At 39.4% G+C, this 26,564-nt stretch overlaps 1 protein-coding gene across 1 annotated transcript in view; it reads left to right on the top strand.

Annotated features, from left to right (window-relative positions):
- EIF3H (eukaryotic translation initiation factor 3, subunit H) overlaps positions 1-9,964 on the top strand; it is a 90,579-nt gene extending 80,615 nt beyond the window's left edge. Inside the window, exons 7-9 of the mRNA XM_009995365.1 lie at positions 4,912-5,032; positions 7,569-7,701; positions 9,702-9,964. Coding sequence (XP_009993667.1) covers positions 4,912-5,032; positions 7,569-7,701; positions 9,702-9,799 — 352 coding nt within the window. The 3' untranslated portion in view covers positions 9,800-9,964. The remainder of the gene's footprint in view (positions 1-4,911; positions 5,033-7,568; positions 7,702-9,701) is intronic.
- Positions 9,965-26,564: the final 16,600 nt, after the last annotated feature.

Below are 26,564 nucleotides of genomic sequence, written 5' to 3'. Positions count from 1 at the left end.
AGAATAGCACCAGGCTAGCAAGTAATAGCAAGTAAAGGCCTTTAGCTCAAACTGTTATCCTCCTGCTACCCTTAAGGACCAAAATGTCTTGAAGACCTTGGAGTACTGCCAGTCTTTTGATAGAGACTCGAGAATTAAAATCCTGTCAGATAATGTTCCAGATCTTCAGAGAAATAATTACAACCAACTTTCTCATTCTCATCCATCTCTTCCCTATTCTATTGATGATCTAGTTTAAATTAAAAAAAGCTTTTTTGTGGTCTAGCTTTATAATAGGGTTGTTCTATAATATCTCAATTTGTCTCAAGCAATTTTTCTAATAGTGTGCGTCAGTAGAAGCAAAACATGTGCTGAACATTTACTGCAGTAACATCTACTTGGCAGATACATTTTTTCAAACATCAGATGGAGTATTTTTGCAAGAGTGACATAAGGAGAGTTACTTTGGCTTTTGAAAATAATACTAACCTTTATACATTGTACTGCTTATTCAGAAATCTCAATGTGCTTAGCAGATTATTAAGATAATTATGAAAATCTCTAATTTGCAGATGGGGGAAGCTGACACAGAGGGGCTAAATGTGTTGCCCAAAGGCACACATCAAAGTCTGAGTAGAAAAGGGAATGGAGCTCAAGATTCCTGACTTACATATCTCGTTCAGACAAAAACCTCTTAAAAAGAGCACAGGTTGAACTCGAGCTGAAATGCTGAGTTGTAAACAAATTCTGTTAAGCGGTGGGAACATTCCTTAGAAATATTTAATCAAAAAGATGTTCTTTGCCCAGCAGTACCTCTCTAATCCACTCAAAGCTGTTCCTACCAGGAGGAGAAATGCTCCAAAGGGTGGCACCTTTCCCAAAAAATGGCAACTCGGAGAGGAGCCTCAGCAGAGCTGATGGCAAGTGGAAAAAACAAGCAGCAGATACTGCATTTTCTTATGCTTCCTCTTGCTGCTTCTTGTTCTCATCCTCCTTAGCCAGCAAAATAAAATTAAATAAATGAGGGGAGGGAAGAATGGTGTCCATTTGTGTCAGTTGTAGGCAAGGGAATAATGCTTCTTGGATACCTCCAGCTTCAGAACTATTACACCCAAAATTTAGACGCCTGGGTACAGCACAGCGATTCAGGTCTTGGAGGCTGGGTGCCTCTGCTCCCTTCCAGGCCAGTTCAGGTAGATGGGCTTCTCCAAAAGTGCAAGCTAAGGCCCCTGAGCTCTGTGTAGAGACATTAAAACTAATGAGCAGGACAGGGGAAGCTGAGAATGATGTGAATTGCTGCCTCTCTTTGAAGCTTTGATGTCTGACTTGAGGTTGCGTTTTGGGTATTTCAGACCTTCAGCAAGTGTGTCTGGAGTCCTTTCCTGATTAAAGATGCTGAAGTAAATGTGGGCTTCATGTGTAGTTCCCTGTTATGAATCCTACAGAAGTGGAGCCAGTTTGAGGTTCCAGCCCCAGCTGCTTGCATCATTCTTCCCTACTACCCCATTTCATCTCTACACCCCTCCTGTCCTCAAAAAATTTTTATCCTGTCATCTGTTTCAGTGTATGACTGTACAAATAGCTTTGTGGAATAGTCTGATGGAAAAAGTCAGGCTCCCACTCTCCCCTTCCAGCCTTTCCCTCAGCCTCCCTAAAAAAGAAAAAAGAAATCCCGTTAGAACATTTTTGCCTTGACAGGAGACTATTTCACTGAAAGTGTGCCCACGCAAACAGCTGAATCTGTATAGCTGAGAGTGCTGTAATCCTTGGGCAAAGAGGGAGAGAGAGGCAGGAAGATGCTGATGCTGGAATCTCTTAAACTGGCTTTGCCATAACAGGACGCCCTTGTGTAGTTATTGGTATGAGTTTAGTTAATACATGGTTGTTTCTTCCCCCTTCTGTGGATTCTAGGCCATAACACTGCCAAATACAAGGTAGAACAGTGGGAAGAACAAGACAGAAATGGCCAGGAGTGTTATCTGCAGGTTAGGCTACTCTGTTCACAGGTTTCTACTTCTCATCCTCAGAATTTCTTGACCTTTTTATTCGATAATTGTTAAACAAGGAATCAGAGGTCATCCATGTGTCAAGGACTTGATTTTGCATCTGCCCTTTTGGGTGAAAGATTTCTCCTATGAGATTTCACTGATACCCGTGATGGGGTTCTCTTCTGGTGCTATCTTAAGGTGGAGCTATGTCTTTTAGTTCAAATCAAGACTGTGTTCAGATCATCACCATTGCATGATCTCAGACCTGACTTGTTTCAGATGAAACTAAACTAAAATTAGGTTTTAGGAGGATACCTACTGTGCTTCAGCCACTAATGTGCTTTCAGATCACTGAACCACATCAGAACTATAGTGGTAAGAAACCACCCTGAAACACATGTAGCATAAACATTGGTTTCTTAGCACCAGCTGTTTTGCTTTATTGATCTATTCCTCTTGGTCTATACTACTTGCTAATCTAAGTGTAAACTTGATTTAGTTGACTCTTTTGCTGAATCAGCTGACTGAAATCCATCCCTTGAAAATGCAGTTTCTTTATTACTATTGTCCTCAGAACAACAAATGCAAGTATTGAGCTCCACATTGTCTACATTTGATTATGACAGAGCCTTGTAGGAAAGTGAACCTTGAGGGAGATGTGAGCAGCATTTACAGGACCCCTTATTTTAAAAATGTTTTATTTTTATTTTTTTTGGTTGCATTGATCCATAGGAGGTATTTAGGTACCTAGCAATGTGATCTTTGAGATCTGCTGTAGGGGAATGCACAAGGTATGGAGGTGCCTAAAAGAGCCTTCGGGCTAAGTAAAGTGTATGATGAGCTTTATGGGCTGGAACAGTGCAATTTAACTTCCTGAATCCCACCAGAATAAACTTCAACTGAATAAAACTTGCTTAAATATTGGATACATCCTTTTTTACAAATTACTTTCTGTTTGTCTTTTTATGTTTTTAAAGAGATGGAGCAAAAAGGGGTATCAACTAGATGAGAACTGAGGAAAAAGCTGGATCTGTCGCTGTAGCATAACTTATCACTTCATGTCTCAGTTCACATCTGCTTAAGTTATCTGTTTTTAGCTTTTTGTTTCCCTGACAATGAGAGCAAACACTATATTACTACAGCTTCTAACAATAACTTTGTTTCTGTATTCTTCTGTACTCAGCTGGCCACAGAGGTTCACATAAAATTATTTTTTGTAAGCAGCCACATTTTACATGGACACTATCTCTAAAATAATTATGTATTCCTGATGTCCACACACCCTACAAGGCTGTTAGTTTATACCTATGTAGGCATTTCTGATAATATCCAGTTTTAACACTAACTCTCTATAATATGTTAGTTTATACCTATGTAGGCATTTCTGATAATATCCAGTTTTAACACTAACTCTCTATAATATAAACTCCATAAAAAAATAAAATATGCACACCGCTAGCCATGGCAATATTCCACAGTTCTAAATGTCATGTGCTCGAAATGTTCAACCTAAAAAAAAATCTAAAAAGTTTAAAAATAATTATTATAGTGGCGCCTTTCTTGCTGCTGTGTAGCAGCATCTGCCCCTGTACACAACTTAGATTTAAAATTCTGGCTTGTAAATAAATTGTGGTCTAAAGTTACTGATACAGCCTTTTTTTCCAGTGAGCAGGCAACTCGGGTAAGGAAATAGCTTTTCTAGTGCTTAAAGGTAAGGTTGTCTTTAGCTACATTCTCAGCAGGTATCCTCCAGTGCCTCAGTACTTCACCAGCTTGTTTCCAGCTATGGTTTTGGGGAGTAATTTATACTTAGAAAGGGATACGCATAGTATTAAGTATGTGGTTCCCTTTTCACTTTATGCCTGCGTCTTCTATTTAAGAATGTCCTCAGTCCCTAGGCTGTAGGATGATGGGAATGCATTGTAAAAATGTAGAAAGAATCTTGGATATTGTGAAGCTGCAGTGACTGAAGGATATTATTTTTTACATAGTAGTGCACCAAACTTTGTGTAAGACAAGCTCTCATGAACAGTAGTGAATTTCAGTTGAGGAGAAGGATGGAGTTTGGCTTTTTGAGTCATTGGTCTTCAGCCAAGTAGGACTGGGTAAGGCTTAGATCAGAGCCAGCAAACTAGCTGTTGATCAAAGGGATCACTAGAGAGCACTAAGTATCCATCTTTTACTGCAGTGCCCTGTAAACAGTTTCGGATGAGTACTGTCTCCATGGGCACCAACCTAAAAACTTCCAAAACTTTAACTTGGAAGCTATACCTTAGGTTGAACGCTCCTGCAAAATACTGAATCCATTGCTAAAAATGGTTACAATAAAAGTTGTTTAACAGACTGCATTTGTCTGGCCAAGGGAGTAGATTGCATAACTGGAACTGGACATGCCCAGCCTAGCTGCTTCCATGTTGCCTATGGTATGGAATGTGGAGCTGGCTGGACAGAATGCAACACTCCCTCTCAACAGCTAAGATCAAGCCATACCTACTGAACTTCCAGGTGTGGTTTGATAGACTGGTTAATGAGATGGAGTTCTAAAGAATATTGTAACTATCCCTGCAGAGGGATAGTTAAATTTCTGTGAAAAAGCTAGGAGGAACTTGAAACCAAACTCCAGGAATATTGCTCAGGGTTGCATGCCACAAAACCATCAGACTTTTCCTTTTAAAAATTTGACCTGCATCTGTAAATTCATCAGTAAATTCACAGAAAGCATTGCTTTTTCATGATGAGCTTCCCTGCGCAGACCAAAACACTTAAATATTTGTTATATGGCAAAGGTGCCAAGTGCCATGTAAACTATCATAAAATAAATACATAAACAAATATAACCAGGAACTTAAAAATTAACAAACTGCCATTAGTGCAGAAATGCTGGTGAAGTGACTTGAGATGAATTTTAAATTTCTTTTTTTGAAATGAATTTATTGTATTTCAGTAATCATCTAGGAAAGAGTCTGCAACTACTGATGGACAGAGTGGATGAGATGAGCCAAGACATTGTTAAGTACAATACCTACCTGAGGAATGTAAGCAAACAGCAGCAGCAGAAACACCAGGTTGGTAACATGGAAAACCTGAATGAGAGGTTGTTTTTTTTTCCCCCCACAAAGTGCGGTTTGGGTTCTGTTATCAAAGGCAGATGGATTTGGAGCTAAGCAAAAGAAAATTCTTACGGAAACATATCCATTAAGTAGATTTATAAAATGTGCTAGTCAATGGGGAATCATCACGTGAATTCACTTCTGCTGATATGTGGTGTGGATTCATCTTTCTTTGCTATTTTACATGTTTGTTAGTGATTTATGATAAAACAAAAAAAAAATGATAAATATGCTGTGGACACAGGGATTAGAGGTTTAGTAAATGAAATGAAAGCTGAAACTACAAGTAAACTGTTCCAAAACAAACCATGTTTTAATACCACCACATGTAGTCATGCATCTAGAAATAAAGAAACATAGCTTGTATTTAAAAGACAGGGGATTGTCCTCTGATTGGAAATTTTTTTTTGTTCAATAGATAGTGAAACTGGTCAGGTGGTGCTGACATTAACTACTGATGCCAAGGGGCCTCTTCAAATTCCAAAATAGTCTGATTAGAGAATAGTGAGTATGGAGACTGGCTGTTGGTGGCCCTGCTTGAGCAAAGGGGTTGGACAAGGTGACCTCCAGAGTCCCTTCCAACATCAACCATTCTGTGATTTGGAGACAGTATTACTTTATTTGCTGATTCTGCATCTCATCAAGCAATACTGGGTCTAATTATAGAAGAATGCTGGTAAATTGGAAAAAAGCACTGAGAATGATTTAACAGCTTGGAAAGCACATCTTAGTGAATGCAATTCACTTCACGTGATAAATTAACGAGTGACTTGCTTACTCAAGAAGTACCTGCATGGAAAATAAATTTCAACTCTTTAATCTAGCAGACAGAAGTATGACAAGATTCAGTATCGGCCAACTGAAAATGGGCCAGGCCAATTGAAAGATAAAATATTGCAGGTATTGCTACACAAAGCAGCTAATTATTAAAAAGGGCACCCATGGTTCATGTGAAGTGCTTCATCACTGACTATTTTAAAATAAAAATTGGGTTTTTTCACTTAAGTAAAGTATAGCTTAAACAGAGAGTACTTGAGGGAAGCAACACATCATCAGTGGTCTCTCCTGGCTTTGTAACTCCTGAGGATATAGAAGCTTCATCCATGTTATCTTCAGAAAAATTATTTTCCTTTGCTTCTTAATTTGAATAGAAAGATGGCATCATCTTCAAAGGTTTTTGTTAAAAGCAAGGGGCCCTATTTATTTTGAAAAATTGGTTCCATGGTGCCTCTCTTCATTTCTTTACTAACTATAGCTGCTTTAGTAGTGGCTCATTGTAGCATAGTTAGTGGTCTTAGCTTCATTTTAAAAATGGAGCATCTGTGATTAAGGGCAAGCCATTTCAATAGAGAATAATAGGCAGACTGCTGAGAAGTGAATGGAGTAATGCAAAGAAAGAAGAAACTACATGCAATTCACATACAAATATGGGCATTTAAGATTTTATTTTTAACATTGTCCAAAAACATGTATTTGTCAGTACTACTGGAAAAAAAATTACTTCATTTGAGTATGCCACCAAGTATGAACTGTTCTCAGACTCTTATGCAGCAATATGTTTAAATAAATGAGAGAAAACACACTATACTAGTTGGCCTGTTTAATTTAAATATTCTTTGTGTGGAATAAGAAGGCTTTGATAGACAAACGTTACAACTATTTCCTGGCTATGACACACAATACATGTGTTTTGGAACATATGTACTTCTGCAGGATCAAATGTTTATCTGATAGCTGAAGAAATGGTCTGCCTTAATTTTTATAAAGTTTGAGTAATCTACATGGCAAAGGGAAGCACTGAAAACAAATCTGAGGGGTTTTTTATCTACAAAATGCCACTCTAGTGTGTGCTCCGGTAACCCACAAAAATGACATCAAAGTGGCAGAATATCTAAATAAACAGAATAGAGAAACGAACCATTATGCTTTGTTTCGGCCACCACTTTGTTCTCAGTTTAGAGTTAATATTTTTTGGCTTAAAATACCTTGTTTAGTCAAGTTCTCTCCCCCTTTCACCTTATATATAATTTTGACCTTTAACTTGCATAAAATCAAGTATTTCTGGTTTGTAGAACTAGTTGAGGTAATGTCTTCTCATACCTACATATACCAGCCTTGTTTTCCTTTTTCGCTTGGGGAAATGGAGGCTTTTATCTAGTATGATCTGTTTTTTTTTTCCATCAGATACAGTATTTATGTCTGTTAAAAAAAAAAATCTTATAAATTAACCCAAACACCTCAGTACCACATAATTTTCCAGTGCCTTGCTTTTTTTAAGGTGCCAGCTTGTAGAGGAGTTGGGGGAATGCTTGCTACCAGTGAATTGAAATAAACTGAATGATGTTTGCATTACTTGAAATATACTTACTCAATGCAATTCAGTTTAATTTTTAAAACATACTTGTTGGTTAGGTAAAGAGCATCTGAAAAGAAAAACTTTTTGTTGCTTTGGAAGTCCTGTTGCATTCAGTTTCTGTTGCTATATTTTCAGTACCAGCAGAGACGTCAGCAAGAAAATATACAGCGTCAAAGCCGAGGAGAACCCCCTCTTCCTGAAGAGGACATCAATAAGCTTTTTAAACCACCACAACCCCCTCCAAGAATGGAGTCACTCCTTATTGCAGGTAATGTTCTAGCAGCCTTCTCAACTCGTCTTGCATATGAATGTTATCTTGGGGGGAAAATACAGTTCTTACCTTAGAAAGCATCTTCATTTTTCATTAGCTTTGCAATATTTTGGCACTGGCAGTATTCCACATGTGTTTGTTTAGGCAAAGGTAGTGGTTTCAACCTGTGATGTACAGCCCTTGTATCTGAAATGCTGGGGGGATTAAAAGTAGCTAAGAAAAACAACCTTGTTGCAGTCCATGCCTCTGTCAGAAATTGAGGGTACACACACACAGAAGTACTTAAAGCCATCTAGGGAAGTAATTGGGTCATCACTGATAGGAACATAGGTTTGGTTTGTTTTGAAAGCAAGCCATTGGGATTGAGTTGGAGTCATTTCTTTTATCTCTATGGCCAGAGTTATAGGGAAACTGTCCCCATCTCCCTGCATCTGAAGGCAAATTAGGATGTAAATGGTAACAAAGCATAGGTATTTTTGGCAGTTTCCTGTGCCCTCAGTTTCTTCAGTTTTCTGGTATACCTTAGGATTTAGCCAGTTAGGTACAAAAGTCAGTTCCTATCCTGTGCCTCCTGGAGGGGCAAAAGTACCTGGGACCTCACAATGGCAGTAGAGACCAGAAGCCCTGATTGGCATCTAGGTATCCCTAGATGCCATACAATATTTGGAAAATGTCATGAGAAGGGCAGTTGTTTAATGATAGCAGGCCTTCTGGATGTTAGCTATCAACTTGTTTTGTACTGAGAGAAAACTAAGCTCAAGTCCTGGCGATTTAGTGTATACAAAAGAATTATTTGACATTTTAAAAGAGAAAGAGGTAGTTAATTTGAGCTAACACTCTTAAATTTTAGAGTGACCAAGAGATTATTTCTTTAATATTAGTACTTACTTGTGCTGCTAATATATACTGCTTTTAGAAGAAATAATGTTTTTGATTTATTATTCCTTCCAGAGTCTTTTAAAAAAATACTGGTTTCATAGTTTTTACCAGTTACTGAACACTAGCAGCATTAAAGTATTTAAACATTCGCTTTAGCATGGCTTAAAAATGCGACAAAAGTGTGTATGTCTGTGTTTTATGAAAATGATCGTTTAGGGTGAATCATTTCTTGTTAAGAGGAGGAATTGAAACTCTTATACTTAAAGGGAAAAACAGTTTTCAGCCAAAGCACTCTCTTTGTTTGCTTTTAACATAGTCAGGGGAAAAATTGAAAGCATCCAGTTCAGCTTAGATGAAGTAAAGTTTGTGGATAAAGAATAAAAACTTAGCTCTTTTGTCTCTGAGACATTTTAAAACTTCTAGAATAGAGCATTAAATTGAGAGTTTATAGGCCTTCTAAACAGTCTTAATTTTGATTAAAATGGCTTCATGTTTTGCTATTCCTAGCTAACAAGGGAAATAACTTGTAGCACTACTTGTATAAAGATGTTTTGATGGGCATGTTTGATTTGTAAAGCACTGGCAAGTCTTTGTACCCTGATGATTTCTGAAATAGCTAGTAAAGTGAAATATTAGGTGGAAAAAAAGGCTAGCAAAATATGAAAAAGGAGTAGCACAATTTTCAGTCTGCTACTGGAAAATATTGGTTACAAATATTTTAATAGGGACAACAGATGCACAAGAACAGAACTGAAATTCAGTCTTGTAGTATCTCTTGGGTAACTAAATTGGACAATTAATGTGATTAAGCTTCAGTACAGCAGCATGAATGGACAATTATTTTTTGTTGTCCCATATCTTTTTAGAAATGTTACATAATAGAATTGTAGGATAATTAGGTGTTTGGGTATACCAGCTTACCTGTTCTGCTAATTTAGTTTCTTCTTGTAATTCCTAACAGATTTGGTAACATGTTTTCAGTATTCCCAAAATGTAGAATGGTCAAGCTGTTAGTTGCATCTCTGAATTAATCATGAATGATTGTGCATGTTTGGCTTTTTTAAAATTATGTTGTTCTAAGTTTCAAAACTGACAAGGGTTTATTCTTCTATTGACAGGTCAAATTAACACCTACTGCCAGAATATTAAGGAGTTCAATGCACAGAACCTGGGCAAGCTTTTCATGGCTCAGGCTCTCCAAGATTACAACAACTGAAGAAACTTTGCTGTAGGCCTCATCAGAAAAAGTTATTTACAGTTTTATGCTGTTCATAATTCTCTTGAAAATTTAGTATATTGGTAAAAGAGTCTTGTAAAACAGAGTCACCTTGGTTTATGTAGAATTTTTCTGTAAGACAAATAAAAGCAAAATTGAATGATATTTTAGTATTTCCTTATTTTTTGGCCCTACTGGACTGGAATTTTCTGTGGTCACTCAAGTTTTCTGAATGCTTGGCAATTATTCATGTTTAGTCATAGCAAATAATACAGGTTTTATTTAACTTGGAATCTGAAATAAAAACAAATTATTACAAATGTTCAGTATAGCCGACTTCACAGACGAAATTTAAGATTTCCCAGTTTTGGTTGAGAACTTTGAACCACAATGTGCTAGTCACTTGGAGCAGTTGCTTGTTTTTACTTTAATCTGTTTGGACAGCCTGGTGTGATGGGTCTTCCATATGACAAATATTTCATGGACAACTTCACATTCAGAACATACAAAACTAGTGTTATGTGGAGACTGATCCTCACCATATCATTCTAACGGGTGTTCCCATTTTCTATTGTCACTACCAATTGGATTGAAATCCAGTGATGCTACTAAAGCATTCGTGACAGAAACTGTAGAAATAGCTGAACTGGAGCAGTTAGTGTGGTGTAAATGGACACCATGCCTACTCCAAATTAACTCTGCCATCTGGACATACTTTTATTCCTGAACTTGGGCTACTTATCTTTTTAACAAGCATGTTAATTTAAAGGATTGGCATGTGACTACAAATATATGTTACTGTCATTGATGATTTTTTTTTTTTCTTCAGTTCTTTCTTGTATGTCCTTGTTTGAATTCTGAGAGCTTAAAATGCCTAAAGGATGTGATTTGGTAACATCTTCTAAATATGGACCTAGCGTGGACTTTAAAGTGACTTTTGGAAAGTCAGAAGTGTGTGAAAACTGGGGGTGAGACGAAGAACTTACTCTTTTCCAGTCTAAACTGTAAGGACTGAAGCATTTATGTATATCTATATATATGGATCTTTATACATCAGAAAAAGTTATTTACAGTTTTATGCTGTTCATAATTCTCTTGAAAATTTAGTATATTGGTAAAAGAGTCTTGTAAAACAGAGTCACCTTGGTTTATGTAGAATTTTTCTGTAAGACAAATAAAAGCAAAATTGAATGATATTTTAGTATTTCCTTATTTTTTGGCCCTACTGGACTGGAATTTTCTGTGGTCACTCAAGTTTTCTGAATGCTTGGCAATTATTCATGTTTAGTCATAGCAAATAATACAGGTTTTATTTAACTTGGAATCTGAAATAAAAACAAATTATTACAAATGTTCAGTATAGCCGACTTCACAGACGAAATTTAAGATTTCCCAGTTTTGGTTGAGAACTTTGAACCACAATGTGCTAGTCACTTGGAGCAGTTGCTTGTTTTTACTTTAATCTGTTTGGACAGCCTGGTGTGATGGGTCTTCCATATGACAAATATTTCATGGACAACTTCACATTCAGAACATACAAAACTAGTGTTATGTGGAGACTGATCCTCACCATATCATTCTAACGGGTGTTCCCATTTTCTATTGTCACTACCAATTGGATTGAAATCCAGTGATGCTACTAAAGCATTCGTGACAGAAACTGTAGAAATAGCTGAACTGGAGCAGTTAGTGTGGTGTAAATGGACACCATGCCTACTCCAAATTAACTCTGCCATCTGGACATACTTTTATTCCTGAACTTGGGCTACTTATCTTTTTAACAAGCATGTTAATTTAAAGGATTGGCATGTGACTACAAATATATGTTACTGTCATTGATGATTTTTTTTTTTTCTTCAGTTCTTTCTTGTATGTCCTTGTTTGAATTCTGAGAGCTTAAAATGCCTAAAGGATGTGATTTGGTAACATCTTCTAAATATGGACCTAGCGTGGACTTTAAAGTGACTTTTGGAAAGTCAGAAGTGTGTGAAAACTGGGGGTGAGACGAAGAACTTACTCTTTTCCAGTCTAAACTGTAAGGACTGAAGCATTTATGTATATCTATATATATGGATCTTTATATATATATATATATATCTTTTATATAAATATATATGTATATATAATCACATTATCACATATCTGGCAAATTGCAATTTGCCGGCCTGATCTTTTGCCTTGGAAACTTTGGGCACCCTTTTGTTGGGCTTGATACAGTGAACTTGTGAACTTCTCTGAAATCTAATATTAGTCAAGTATCCTGCTACAGTGCTACATGATTGAGTTTCATTTCCTATACAAATAATACTCAAGCCTTGTTAATTTTCTAATTTATGAAGGATCAAAATAACCCCCAGGGAACAAATGTAGGATCAGATAATTAGACTACGATGAGGCATTTGAGATAGAAAAAATGATCTTCTGTATAACTGGGGTTAGAAGACTGGCTCTGTAGTGCTTGTATATAGAAGGAAGCATCAGTAACATTATACATACTAGAAGGCTTGCAAGGAAGGTGTTAGCAAAATAAATACTTGAACTATGTTAAAAACAAGCTGTGTGTTTTGAATTAGTTCTTTAAGATTGAAGATGTAAATGTAAGAAAGAGGGCAGTAATATTCTGCTGCATTGGAGTTTAGCAAAATCAATGAATTTTTACATAGCTAGATCAAGTGTGCTAAATAAATGTCAATTAAAGTCCATGAGTAAATCTGGAAGACTTTGGCAAAAGTTTGTGGCTTCTAAAACTATGTGCTTGAGTCAGACAAGGAAACAAGATACAAAAGTGGATGAGATGGAAGTAGACTTTGGTGATGATTTTGACTCTTCTGTTCAGAATCACACTTTGTTCTGTCATGATGACAATCATTAGAGGAATCCTCCCTGAACAAGGCAGGTGGAGTCAGATGAAGCCTGTAAATGAGAATCCACAGCTGTGGAGATGAAGAATTAAAAAGGGCTGTGTCTCTAGACTATGTCTGTAGGCTATGTCTCTATGGTGTGAGCCTTCCTCACTATCTCTCATTTCCTGGAATTTTGCTTTACATGTTCTCTTCCTAATACGAGTGAGCTGGCTACTCATTCACCATAAGATATGTCCTTTCTATGTCAAGTTATCATAGCACTACCTATTTTTTTTATCCTTGGCTGTGAAAGGCTTTTCTGTATGCTAATAAAAATACAGTGACATTGAGTCTTTAAAAATCACTGCTAAAGAAATTAGAAGATATTTTTGGTCAGTGAATCTATTTTTATTGCAGAGGCAAGCAAGGCCTCTGCCCTGTGATTCTGTCTCTGTCCTGAATCCACAGGTAATGCCTATGCACACAAGAGACAAAATGTGTGTGGAAGAGAAAACTTTCCCTGCAGTCATTAGTTACACACAGTCCACATCTAGCCATCATCTCTCCTGCCACACTCCTAACCATGCAGGTGTGTGTTGAGATAATTGTTTTGTAATTGGTTTTTATTTGTGTGGAACTCCTAAGAGAAAATGTTACTGTGGAGTCCAGCTCTGATTGGCCTGAGTCTTACAGGCAGGTCTTCCAAGCTTGATTTTATACAAGTCTTTACGATGTGAAGATTGAAAGGAACAGAAAAGGGATGATTATTTTACTTTTGATGCTGAAATAAAAAAAGCAACACTATTTCTTCTAGTTGGTCAATATTAGGAATCTTCACCAGTATAGCCCAAATTTTGCTGTGACATTTACTGCTCCTGCTTACTACTACTTGTACCGTGTTCCAGTGGTACTGATAAGTAGAGCCTCTGTGGGAAGTGAAGCGCCATCTCCCTTCATCAGGGCTCTAGCTTGGTCATAGTGCTGTGACCGCCTGCTTACGGGAGGGTGTGGGCCTCTGTCCTAGCTGCCTTTTCAATGTGTAGACCAAACCTAAGGACTTTGCTGGTTCAAGGTGGGGTGTTGCGTGGAGTTGGAAGGTCAGTGCTCCTATAGTTTGAGGTGACACTCACTGAGGAATCACAGTAATGGGCGGTGCATGCTCCTGCTCAGTCACATGAAGTGGAATAGGTTAATCTCTGAGCCTTTTTAACAATCCAAAATGTGGTTGTACTGACAGCCCTGAGGTTATCTTCAGGGCAGGCAGTAGGAAAGGATGCTAAACTTTGGACCATCGACTTGCTTAAGTAAAAAAAATAAGTGTAATAACACTGTCAATTGCCACAGTTGTCAGAGACTAATCCTTAACATTAAGGAGAAGCTTTGATGGAAGCACAGGAACAGAAGGAGAGTTTATGGCCTTTGGAAAAGAGGACAGGCCACTCAGGAGGACTACAAAGATGCAGCAAAGTTATGCAGGGAGAAAATTAGAAGGGCTAAAGCCCAAATAATTTCAATGGCTATTGCTGTAAAAGCTAATTAAAAATACTTCTATAAAGACATTAACAAAAGGAGGAGGACTGGGGATAGTCTTCGTCCTTTATTGGATGCAAGGAGAAACATAGTGACAAAGGATGAAGGAGAGGCTGAGGTTCCTAACGTCTCCTTTACCCCTGTCTTTAATAGCAGGATTAGTTGTTTGCTGGGTGGCCAGCCCCTGGAGCTGGAAGACAGATGGGAAGAGAAAGAGGCCTCCATTAATCCAAGAGGAAATGGTTAGTCACCTGCATCAACTAGACATACACAACTCTGTGGGGCTGGATGGGTTACACCCAGGAGTGCTAAAGGAGTTGGCAGATGTGCTTACCAAGCCACTCCTCATGACTTAAGAGCAGGTCTGACTAACCATGGAGGTTCCAACAGACTGGAGGGTGACAAATGTGATATTCATCCACAAGAAGTGCAGAAGGAGGATCCAGGGGACTACAGACCTGTCAGTCTGACCTCAGTGCCAGGGAAGTTCATGGAGCAAATAATCTTGAGGGCCTTAACACACCAATTACGGGGCAACCAGGTGATCAGGCCCAGTCAGCACTGGTTCATGAAGGACGAGTCCTGCTTAAAGAACCTCGTCTCCTTCTATGACAAGGCGACCTGTTTGTTGGAATAGGGAAAGGGAAAGGAATAGTGTAGACAGCAGGACTAGAGAAGTGGTTGTCCTGTACTCAGCACTGGTGAGGCCGCACCTCAAGTACTGTGTTCAGTTCTGGGCGCCACAGTGTGAGAAGGATGTTGAGGTTCTGGAGCAGGTACAGAGAAGGGCAATAAAACTGGTGAAAGGTCTTGAGGATAAGCCTTACAAAGAGTGGCTGAGGGAGCTGGGGCTATTTAGTCAGGAGGAAAGAAGGCTGAGGGTAGAACTTACTGCTCTCTACAACTACCTGAGAGGAGGTCGTAGAGAGGCAAATGCTGGTCTCTTCTCACAAGTGGCAAGTGGTAGGGCGAGAGGAAAAGGCCTCAAGTTGTACCAAGAGAGGTTTAGGCTGGCTATTAGGAAAAATTTCGTCACAGAAAGGGTTGTCAAGCTCTCTTAACTGACTGCCCAGGGAAGGGGTGGAGTCACCATCCCTGGACGTGTTCAAAAGTTGTGTAGATGTGGTGCTTAGTGACATGGTTAAGCAGTGGACTTCTTACAGTTAGGTTAATGGTTGGACTTAATAATCTTCAAGGTCTTCTTCAGCCTAAATGGTTCTATGGTTCTATGATTAAGGAACGTGAAACTACATGGGAGAACTTTTCTGCAATCCAGACATACTTGGTGCCCATTATCCATCAAGATACGATGCGCTTTTTAAATTCTCCTTTTGTTGTTCTCAAACTCCACCTCAACTACAGCATTCTGCTTCTGACTGCCCACAGGGAGGAAACCTGGGGTGCTTTTCTCGCTTGTGCATAGATTATAATGTGCTTTTTCTCAGGTCCACGCCATGTTTCCCCAAATACTTGCAAATTATAGAGGCTGACTTTCTGCTCCTCTGCATTGTGTCAAAGCTTGGACTTTTGTGCAGAGCTGAACAGCTTGAGTGTAAGATACTGCCAGGTAAGAATTGGTAGGGTTTATGCAGATGTAAACAACTGCACAGAGTACAGAAAGTCTGAGTGAGGTGGCAGATGGTCCTTGACGTTGGGTGGGATTGGCAGTGGCAAACAGGAACACTTGTAAAGAACATCTGATGTCTTCATCATTATGTTCCTTGTGCTTTGCAAGTTCCTGAGCACAGTCATTAGTTAATCTTGTTGGTCAACCTTGCCTGATTTTTTACCTTCTGATAAATTTCTGAAATGACAAAAATTACTGGTGACAATCTGAGAAGAATCTTTAAAAGGAGTCTTTAAGAAGCAAGCACTATTTAATGATTCTCCCTTGGTAGTCGACGGACTCCTGGTGCTCTGTTAAGAAGTCGTTAGGAGCTGGTGATGCAAATAATATCACCATCCAAAATATGTGCAATGTGTGCAGTAAGAGGAATCAAATTGCTCTCAGTAGAACTACTTCTCATCCAGTTTGCCAGCCCTGGGGTGAAAGATACGTCCCTCATGATTTTCTGTGCCTGTGCATTTTCTTCCCCTGGATTTTATACTTGCTTTTAATTTTCAGATTTTGCCTACAGCTTGTTGATTTTTAAGCAAAAGGTGCATGCTGCTTTAAATCCAGAGCCTTCTGTCAGTATGTGCTTTACTTTTCCATTAGTTCTTTTGCAAAGCTTTGTTTGCAACTGGAAAGATATTTTAAAATTTAGGAGCTGAATATCAAATTCACAGTGGAAGCTTTGGTTGCTCATGTGTCAGGTATTGCCCTAAGTTCAACCTTCTCGTGCCCCTGGTGTTCAGCTGCAGGGACCTGAATGCATTGGCACTGCTCAGGAGTTGGTGGTGCTGCTCCTTTGGACTAGTTCAGAGGGAGTGATTCAAAAGCTTTTCATACCATCTTTACAACTGGAAAGTGGTTTACACAAAGTCGGGCCTGTGTTTTATTTTTTGATCTTTTAATTGACAGACCAGATTGCTGGTGACACAGCTCATCATATGCTGAGCGGTAGTGAATGGCACAGAGCTGTAGAGGATGTCTTGAAAAACAACAGCTTTGGCAAAAGTCTCCTTAGTGAGAGAAAAGTTAATGTCTTCTTTTGATTAAAGCAAGCATTTATATGGGAGGAAAAATGGCCAGATCCATTTAACAATGATAATAAAAGGGATTAGGTTGTCAGTAAAATAAACAGGCAAGGGTAACAAGGTATTTACCCAGGGAAAACACAGCTAAAGACTTCAGAAGCTTTTATAAGATGAAAAGAATGTGTGCATTGAAGATTTCCATTCTGGTTCAAATTATTAATTTATTAATCTCTTATCATTACAGATGGTGGTGTGTAGTAGGTCATTTAATCTTTTTTGTTTTCTGGATTTGAGCAATACAAATTTAGTCTTATTTGAAAAAGTGTCTTGTTTTCATCATTCAGTGTGTGATTTTGTCTTCTCAGTAAGCTGATGGAGTAGGAGTCATATCCAACAGGTTGGAAAGTCAACTGAAAGACTCAGAGTTTCATTTTTTACTTGCATATCGTGATGGTTGAAAACAAATCTACGTTTTGTCTGTCAGAGAACTGGTTAATTTTTTGTTCCCAAATCTTTCACTTGGCTTCTTTAACGTGAGTGATTTAGGTATTAACTTGCAGATCACATGTAAGACAAGAAAACATAGAACTGATGTGCACCAGTGACCACAGGCCTGCCTGTTTCAAGTTGTGGTAATAAATACACCTAAAAGTGAAATATAATAATAACCATATAATATAATAATTAATAATAAACATAATATAATCATAATAATTTATTTTAGGAAAAGCAGTAAACTATATGTTGATCAAGTCTGGTCTGTCTTAAAAACATCATAACTTGAGCAGTTTCTGCTTTTAACCAAGTGTGTGACTTTCATATTGATTTTTTTTGGTAGCTATACCTAAGCAAAAAGTATGGTCATATTAATTGCTGTTAACATTTAACTTAACACTGTAGTCAAGCAAATCTGTTGTTACTAGCTATGGAAAAACTAGTTCCAAAAGGATTAGCAATTATGAGCTTCAATGATGTTAGCAACTTGTTTACATGGACTACAAGATCACATTAAATTTAACAATTTTTAACCTTGGCTCCTCATATTCTAGGATTATCTAGTTTCTAGTACAACTAGGCTTTTAATCAGGGATAAAAACCAACTACTTTGTTTATAGAAAAGCACTTTCTACAGTTCCGTATGTGGGCACAAGCAGTCTTGGACTTGGTTTCTTGTGTCTTTTTGGTCTTTTTAGTTCAGCCACAAATAGCTGTTCACAATGACTCCTACACACAACTGCTGCATTACATCTTCAGTTCCCTGCAGGAGTTTTCTACTCTTCCTCTTCTGAGTGGGTGCTGATCCAGCTCTTGACCTTGGCTGCCTGGCTCTTGGCAGGCCAGGCAGGAGGCTGAGCAGTGCTGCCTGCTCCCAGCCCCTGTTGGGCTGTGTGTGTTGCAGGTCTCCTCTCAGCAGCTTATCCCACCAATCTGCCATCTCGTCGACCTTGACGAATTAGTTTTGAAGTTATCAGAGTGGAGTTTAAGCAACAGCATAACTGCATAAGCCTTATTTCCTTAAAAAGCTCAGCGTAGCTCTTTTCTTTTGCTATTTTTAACAGCTGTGCATAGCACAGTGTGTGTATGAAGAGGCAGCTATGAAGATCTGGGTTTGCAGGGACCATCAGCATCTGTCCTGGGATGGATAACAAAGATTGCAGTTGAACAAGGCTCTGGGAAATGAAAAGCTCTCCAGTTTGCTATCTGATTTTCATAAAACTTCAAGGAATCTTCAATGTATTCCTACTCTGAAAGGAAAATTTTCTATTTGGGAATGATACCGAGGCATTTTAATTTTATGTATCAGCAGAAGGGAAATACTAAAAGAAGAAAAGAGGTTTCTGAATGGAGCATGAAACCAGTTAATGCTTACGAAGTGACTGGTTTGTGGCTGCCAAATTGCAGTTGCTTGCATACAAGTCAAATCCTATAGCATTTGTTGGTATATTTCGTTATTGTGCTTTTCATTAGATCACAGCGTTATTAGAAAAATTGTCTCATATATTTATGATATTTTTCAGCTGTCTTAAATTACTTGTGGTACAAATCAGGAATCTATCTGAAATTTCTCATTCCCTTCGTAGGCGTCTGCTGCTTCCTCTCATGGGACAACAGAAGCCTTGCTTTTCTCCTACAAAACATAGGAGGGTTTTCCTCATTGAAAGAGGTGAAAGGGGACTTGGACTAAGGGCTGAGCAGTCCCAAAGGGGGAAACCACTGTGCTTGGAAAGAAGCTTGTCCTTGTCTTGTGGCCTGTGAGCTACGAGCTCTCCTTGTCGCCATCTCTTCCTGCCACGCAGGCAATAACAGTGAACTTGCCACTTGTTACTAGAGTGTGAGTTGTGATGTTGGTAGACATAGATGAAGAATTTATGGAAACAGCAGTTCTTGGTAAGAAATACACGAGCTGCTTCATCCTTTGCAACTGCTTGGCAATGTAGGCATTAGCCTAGTAGGGAATCCTATATCTACACCTGGATTTGGTAGATCTGGAAAAACACCCTGAGCAGGTCCTGGGGTCCCATCACTCCACTTCTCTGGTGCAATAAGGAGCAATTCTGTCTCTTGTATTTTCAGAGTGTAAGCTGCTTAAGACAGATGTTGTGTCTGTCATATGAAATTAAAGTGCTCCATGTGCTCAATCCAGCCCATGCTCAGAAGGTCCTTGATATCATTTGGAGAATCTAAGTATAATTGCCTGATTATTACATCTTATGGAGAAAATAGTACATGATTAGGCCATTAAATGGTTGTGTGCTGAGTAACTGGATGAAGATTGCACTGACGATTCAAGGTTTTCCTGTCTCTTGAGGGCTCAAATTTCCCAAGTTTAGTGAATCAGATTTTATTGTATAAAACTGTGTAGCCTGCCATGCTGGCTGGATTTTGAGGCTGCATTGGAAATACAGTTATCCTCTCTCAGAGCTTAAAAGAGTGGAAAGCAGTAGCACAGTGCAATTATCTGCTATATGTACCTGACACAGAGGTGTTAATGAGTTCTTTGCCACTTGCCAAACAGCAAAGCAGTGTTGAGGCCAAAATGCCTGGATGTGATGAGCACTCCTAGTCTTCTAACCCTACCAGCCAGACACGGTTGCTCTTCCTAGTCTCTTCTTAGCAACTGCTTTTGATTCCTTATGTCTCTTAATTCTGTAATTAGCAAATCCTATTAATTATTTGCAGCCATGGTCTGTGCTCTTTTTCAGCCTTCCTCCTTAGTTATGCTTTGAATTTTCAGCAGGGTGATGATCAAAACTCTTATTTTATTTTAGGGAAGCACCAGAGCTTTTCATGTGAAACCATAGTTTTTCTCTTTATTTGTTTTTTGTTGGTTTTGTTCTTTTTTGTTGTTGTTGTTCTTTTTTTTTTCTTTTCTTTTCTGTAACCTCAGTCTTGGAAATAGCTGAATCCCTTGAGCAAAAGCTTCCCAAAAAAGATCCTCTTAGTCAGACAGCTAACATCAGGAATGTTTAGCATGAATTGTTCAAAGTTATCCTGAAGCAGAGTATTACAATGGAAAATGTTAAGTAGCCTCTGCATAAATGTGGCTACTTGTGCTGCCATTAATAACCTTGGCTTTGAAGAAAATGTTCTTGTGCTAGCTAAATTAGATTAACCAGTAAATTTTCTTCATCTTTAATGTCTATCAGAATTATGACTTCTGGGCTTATGCCTGCTGCCACTAAAGCTGATGGTAAAACTCTTGGGTTCTGAGTGAACATAGACTTCAGGAATGATGTCAGAATTTTACACATTAAAATCTGTGAGTATTAAGGATACAAGAATATAGACATTACAATGAAAAACTAAAGTGAATAGCTTTCAGAGCAGAACTTGAGTGTGGACAAGAATGTGTATGGCCTTTCAGTCAGTTTTAATGTTATCTTGTAAAAATCTTTTAAGTATATTAAGAGCATAGTCCCTGTGGCTTTTGGTAAAATTACATTTTAATATTGGAGAAAAATGCATGATGGAGGGTTCAGTTCCATTTTTGTGAATGCTTCATATATCTGAAGAATTACAGCTCTTGGAAGAGCATAATATAATATCTAAAGTCATAATGGTATCTAATGTTTTATCATTGTAGTTCTGTCTTCAGCCTTTGCACCGGAGTCTATTACCTTCAGGTGATACACTGAGGCATTATTCAGATTTAAATAGCTTTTTCCACTCACTGGCAAGAAAGCCATTCCAAGAATATTGCCTGCATTGCTTGCTAAAAAACCTGACGCTATAAGCTGCTGCCCTTTTCAGCTGGTGATCATTGTCTGGTGTCACTATTAAATAGCAGGTAAACAAGCAGCATCCTGGGGTCTCAGCTGGTGTTTTACCACTCAAGCATAGTAATATGTGCTGTGCTCCTAAACAGATTTAAAATACTGAGGTATTTTGTCCGTATTTTGTGTGTGCTAAGTGAGTATTTTTGTCTCCTTGAAAGTCTAGATTATCTTCAGTGCTGTTTCATATTGGTTTTGAGTCCCCAGGGTTTCTTTCAGAGCTAAATCCTACCGTGCCAGGGCATTGACCAGACCCTAGGTGACTTTGGAAGCAAGTAGTTCAGTGGGATGAATCTTTGCCTGAGATAACTCACCATGTTGGACCACTGTGATGTCTCAACTTGCTGGAGTAGTTTTGTGCTGCTCTACCATGCACAGTACACTCAGTCTTCTGTGGGAGATCCCTACAGGCAAAATGTGATGTATCTGTGAGCTGAGCTACCATGCTCATCCTGTGCTTCATCCCCCACAGTGTGCCAGGGAGTAGAGAGGGAGGTGAGGGGTTTCAATACATCTGGGTTGGGAAGTCTGTGCTGCCTGCTCCTCAGCTTGAAAATGAGAATTGGTGATGACTGAAGTCAAGAATTTTATTGGCTGTGTCTGAAGAGCAGGAGCCTGTTCCTGGCAGGGGAGAGCTGATGTCCCAGAAGCCATGTAGGGACAGCAATAACATCTAACCGAAAAAAGACAGACTATCCACGCACTTGTATCCATTGTGCTGAGAATGCTCATATTTGGCCACCTTGCAAAGCGATCAGATCAGCTACAAATGGCCCTCTCTCTTTTGGAGTGCTCTGCTAAACTAAATGGGAGAACATCTCTGAAGCTTGAACATGGCTGATTTTAATAGCAGCAGTCTCATCTTGGTGTGTGTGGTTTTAATTGTGCATGTCCCATTAGTGCTAATGGAGTGATGGCACCTGAAGTCCTCCTGTGCGTGGAGATGGAACTATAAATCTAGGGTTACAACCTCATTAAAGTTGTTTATTTCACATGTAATAACCCTTTTTCCACCAGGATACCTTAATTCATTACTTTATTTGTCCCTTTGAATGAAGTCTCTTTATCTGAAGTTCATAATTACCTCTTCTGTGCCATGCCCTGAGATGACCACTCATGTTTTTCTCCATCCCTATTGCTCACCATGGCAAAAAAAAGCGCCAGGATTCATGTTCTAAGAGTTATTGAGAGCCTGATACAGAAAATTGTTTTTTGGTGTTTTTTTGTTTGTTTGTTTTTTAAAAAGTATTTTAGGCCTCACAAATTTCCATGTTGTTCTTCATTATGAGTGCTGGAGAGAGAGCTGCTAGACTGTGCTGCTTCTCAGCGCTTTTTGCATCGTTGCTTTTGGAAATCCAGCTGCACTCAGTGCTTCCCTATGGGAAGCAAGTGCAGGGGGAAACGGTGCAGTTCATGCTGAAGGAGGTGCATGAGCACATGGAGAAATTCTTTGCTAGGGCATGGGGGAAAAAGGCCCTTGGATATGAGCAGCGGAAAGGTGAAAAAGCTAGGGGAGGACTGGGGCTGGCAGAACTGAAGAGAGCTCTCTTTCCTAAAGAACACAAGCCAGCAACTGATGGGATAAAAAAAAATGTGTTTCCGCAAGTGACAAGAGGAGGGTCAGGTCAGGCAGTTCATAAAAAAGGACAGTTTGTGGAGGGATGGAGTGTACTGAGGGCAGGCAGCCTATGAGGGGCACTGGACAGAGGAGATGTCTGCTCCCATCCCATAGGAAAGGAAGCATCTGATAAATAAGTACTGCATGTCTTGTACCCATCTTATGAGGATGGATATCTTGGTCTTCCGCTTGTCTTGTGAACTGCAATATACACAGGAATAACAGAGGAATTTCTTTCTAATCCATCACAAGTATCAGATGGCCAAAAATCAAACCAAACCAAAACCAAAACAACAAAAAAGAACAAAACAAAAAAGTTTTATCCTGATGGCCTTTGTTTTGAACTTCTCATTTTTTTCAGGAAGGGTGATTTTATCCATATTAGTTTTGAAGAACTTCGCCAAGACTTCCTACAGACTTTAATAAGCCAAATGCTCATCATGTTGTCTTAAAAAGACAGGTTTGCCGAAGACATGAAGTGACAGCTGAACACCATAAAGAAAGTATAAGGTTAACAGCCAATTGAGAATATTGGTATTTTCTCGCATGGAAAGGCTGACAAACCTGCTTTAGGTCCATGTTTCAGGATTTGGATTTTCATGAGTGTTGTGCTTTGGGCAGAGGGACATGAAGGGAGGGGCTGGGGTGAAGTGAGCACTTGCACTTCAGCCAGTCTGTAGGAGGGCAGTGGAGATGGGGGTTCAGGACCAGCTCAGAAGCAGATTATGTTTCCAAAGCACAGGTAGGAAGGTGATCATTTACAGGATAAGCAAAGAATGGATCATTTAGGACAGTCTTTTAGTGAGGGAGAAGAAAGGGGAAGAATGAGAGTTGCAGAGCTATTTACTTGCTCTAGCAAGTTAGTTGACTGGAATAAATGACCATGTGTGAGGAAGAAATTAAACACATATGCAAATGTGGATTTTCATATTGTTGAGTGGGAGGAATGCTTCGTGAAGGAGGCTGAATCTAGGTAGAAAAATGACAAATGTAGAACAGACTGGAACCAGTGATGAGAAGTCTGCTGCATGAGAAGGAAGAGTGTTGGTGTGGGAAGAGAAAATAGAGATTTGAGCAGAGGTGATGCTAAGTGGAAAAGAAACTGGTGGAATACAAAACTTCCCTGGGTAGCAGTTATTTAGTTCATAGATGACACTTTCTTCTGGGGAATCAGTTTGTCCTTGCCAGTTAGGTCTGCAAAACCAGAGCCCAACCCCTTCATCAAGGTCCCTGTGTTCATCGCATCCCCTAGCACCATACCATGTTGTCCGGTTCTGTTCATGTGTGTGAGGCTCTTTCTGAATAAGCTTTAATGACATTGCTTTGCTTCCATTTCACTTTTGCACTCAATTTTCATTATGCAACTCACTGAGTTAATTTTCAAGGGTAGTTTTCATGTTCTGAAACCTCATTTGGAGATGGATCCAGATGAGACAGCAGCAGGTATTGAATTCCATGTTGTGCATCATAATAATAGCAAAAATGGAACTTTACCTTGTTCTTTCTGTTTCCATTTTATTTTCTAATTCATTTGAGTAATTAAGATGCAGGCTGTTCCCAGATAACTGATTCATAAAATCATAGGATCATTAATATTGGAAAAGACCTCTAAAATCATCAAGTCCAGCCATTTAGCAAACACCACCATGCTAACTAAACCATGTCCTGAAGTGCTATGTCTACACATTTTTTGAACACCTCCAGAGATGGTGACTCCATCACTTCCCTGGGCAGCCTGTTCCAATGTTTCACCACTCTTTCAGTAAAGGAAATTTTCCTAATATCCAATCTAAACCTTCCCTGGCACGAGTTGAGGCCATTTCCTCTTTTCTATTGCCAGTTCACCTGAGGATGTGTGGTACCCTGGGCAACTGAATCCACAGAAGCCACTTTACGGGTGTTTAAATTAGCTTAAAGATCTGGTTATTTGAGACAGCTCTGAGATTTCAGGTGTACTGAATGTCTTTGTCTGCTCTGCTGTGATAAAGCTATGCCTGCCATTGCCACAAATTCAAGTTATGACATCACAAACTCAGCTAGGGTCCAGGCACAGCTTGCCCCCTCCCCATCCACAACTGAGACCATCACTTCTCAGCCATCCCTCAGTGCCCCACTGACAAGACAAGCAGCTAAGCTGGCCTTGCAGGCATTCCATTTGTGCAAGCCTAGGGAGAGAGTGAGGACCCTTCAGTTAAGGACTTTTCAGTGAAACTGCTACTTCTACCCCTTTTGTGATAATCACAGACATTTATCTATTAAAAGAAACAAATTCAGACACTGCAATTTTATACCAACTTTCTGTTCTTGTGCACTGATCTGCTTTGTTGTACCAGAGCTGTGCATTTTTTTGTTGTTTTTCAGGGGTTTTATTTTTTACCAAATTAGCAAAGCTACTAGTGACAGTAAAAATCAGGCCATTTTATTTTAACATCTGGCTTGGAGTCGTGTTCGACCTTGAAAGGAAATAAATAAAGGCATTCTGTTCTTTCCCTGTGAAATGAGATTTTTCTTCCTGGGCATTTAGGTGTGTACTGTGCTCTGCAGAAAGTGCATCCCATAGTTCCTCAGGAAACTTTCCTGATTGTGGGCAGGGTAGGATAAATGTTTAGCAATTGACTTGGCAGGGGAAGAGCTGCTGGCAGCCACCACCCAGGGAGAACCTTACGACCTATTTCTTGACTTGATCCAGCAGTACCGGTACCACCAAAATCCTGGCTTCCATGCCACCTGGGGTGCTGGTTGCTGGCCTGTGCAATCCCTTTGATGAGGCCACACAAGCTGAATTTCATCTAGAGGCTATCATCTGCAAAGAGTTCTTGTGTATCACTCTCCAATAGCACAGTTCATCTCAGATGGCTTCTGCTGCCTGTATTAGACTTGATTGGGTGACTCTCAGTGAAGTGTGTGATAATCATGGGACCAGATGCCAGCATGTACTTTTGAATGAGATATTTGTGCCTTTAGCTCTGCTGACTGTAGAGAAGGCATGGGGTTACCTGCTCAGGTGCATGTAGACCATCAGTCAAGTAAATATAGCCTCTGATACCTGCTAGGAAATCATGTTAGGGCTGAGGGTCCCACTTGGTTTGTCCTGGCTTGTCCATATCTTCTCTATGCTCTTTATACGTAGATGAGATCCATATCTTCATCCTGGACATGTGCTACTCTGCATTTCCACCTGGAAATGGGAACAGAGCAAGTCTGTATACAAGGAGCATCCTCACCAGGTGGTGCCACCCTCAGCTGTCTCTGCCTGCAGGTGCTTTGTGGGTGCACTCCTGCATGCTCTGAAAATTGAATCCCCACTGTTAAGCTTCAAAATATGGCACTTGCCCATCTTAAGGACAGAATCGTGTTGGTTGCATGAAGGGTATCATGTTGCTGCCTTTGTCGATACTTTTGTAGAGCTACAAATATTTTCTATCAAGTTTTATTAAGTGAGACCCACATACTTCTTCCAGCTGTGACCGTGCGGTCTGTTCCTACATAGCTGTTTGCCCCGCCCTTGCTCAGCAACACTTCACAGTCATGCTGTGGTGCAGATGAAGAATTTGGGTTTGAAGCTGGCAATCTGATTCCTATTAAAGCTGTATGGAAATTTGCCACACACCTGCCTAGGAAGCTGGAATAAATAATTCAGTGCTGCGCAGTGATGCTTAATAGCAAGCAGATAACTTGAATAACCTTGTACTCGGTTAAGCTCCTTAGTGTTCTGTCCTTTAATGACAAGAAAAGGAAAAATATCCTCAAGGCAGACATGTAGAGGTTAAAAAGGATTGTGGACTTTCCCTTGGAATGAGCTTTCAGCCCTTCTGAAAGGAAGGGACTGACGTCTGGTACAGCTGAGGAATGCAGTGATG

Source organism: Chaetura pelagica, unplaced genomic scaffold (genome assembly GCF_000747805.2).
Source record: "Chaetura pelagica isolate M959 unplaced genomic scaffold, ChaPel_1.0 scaffold53, whole genome shotgun sequence".
NCBI classification, from domain to species: domain Eukaryota; kingdom Metazoa; phylum Chordata; class Aves; order Apodiformes; family Apodidae; genus Chaetura; species Chaetura pelagica.
The sequence above is the reverse complement of the archived record's forward strand: the minus strand, read 5'-3'. Positions and strand labels throughout refer to the sequence as shown.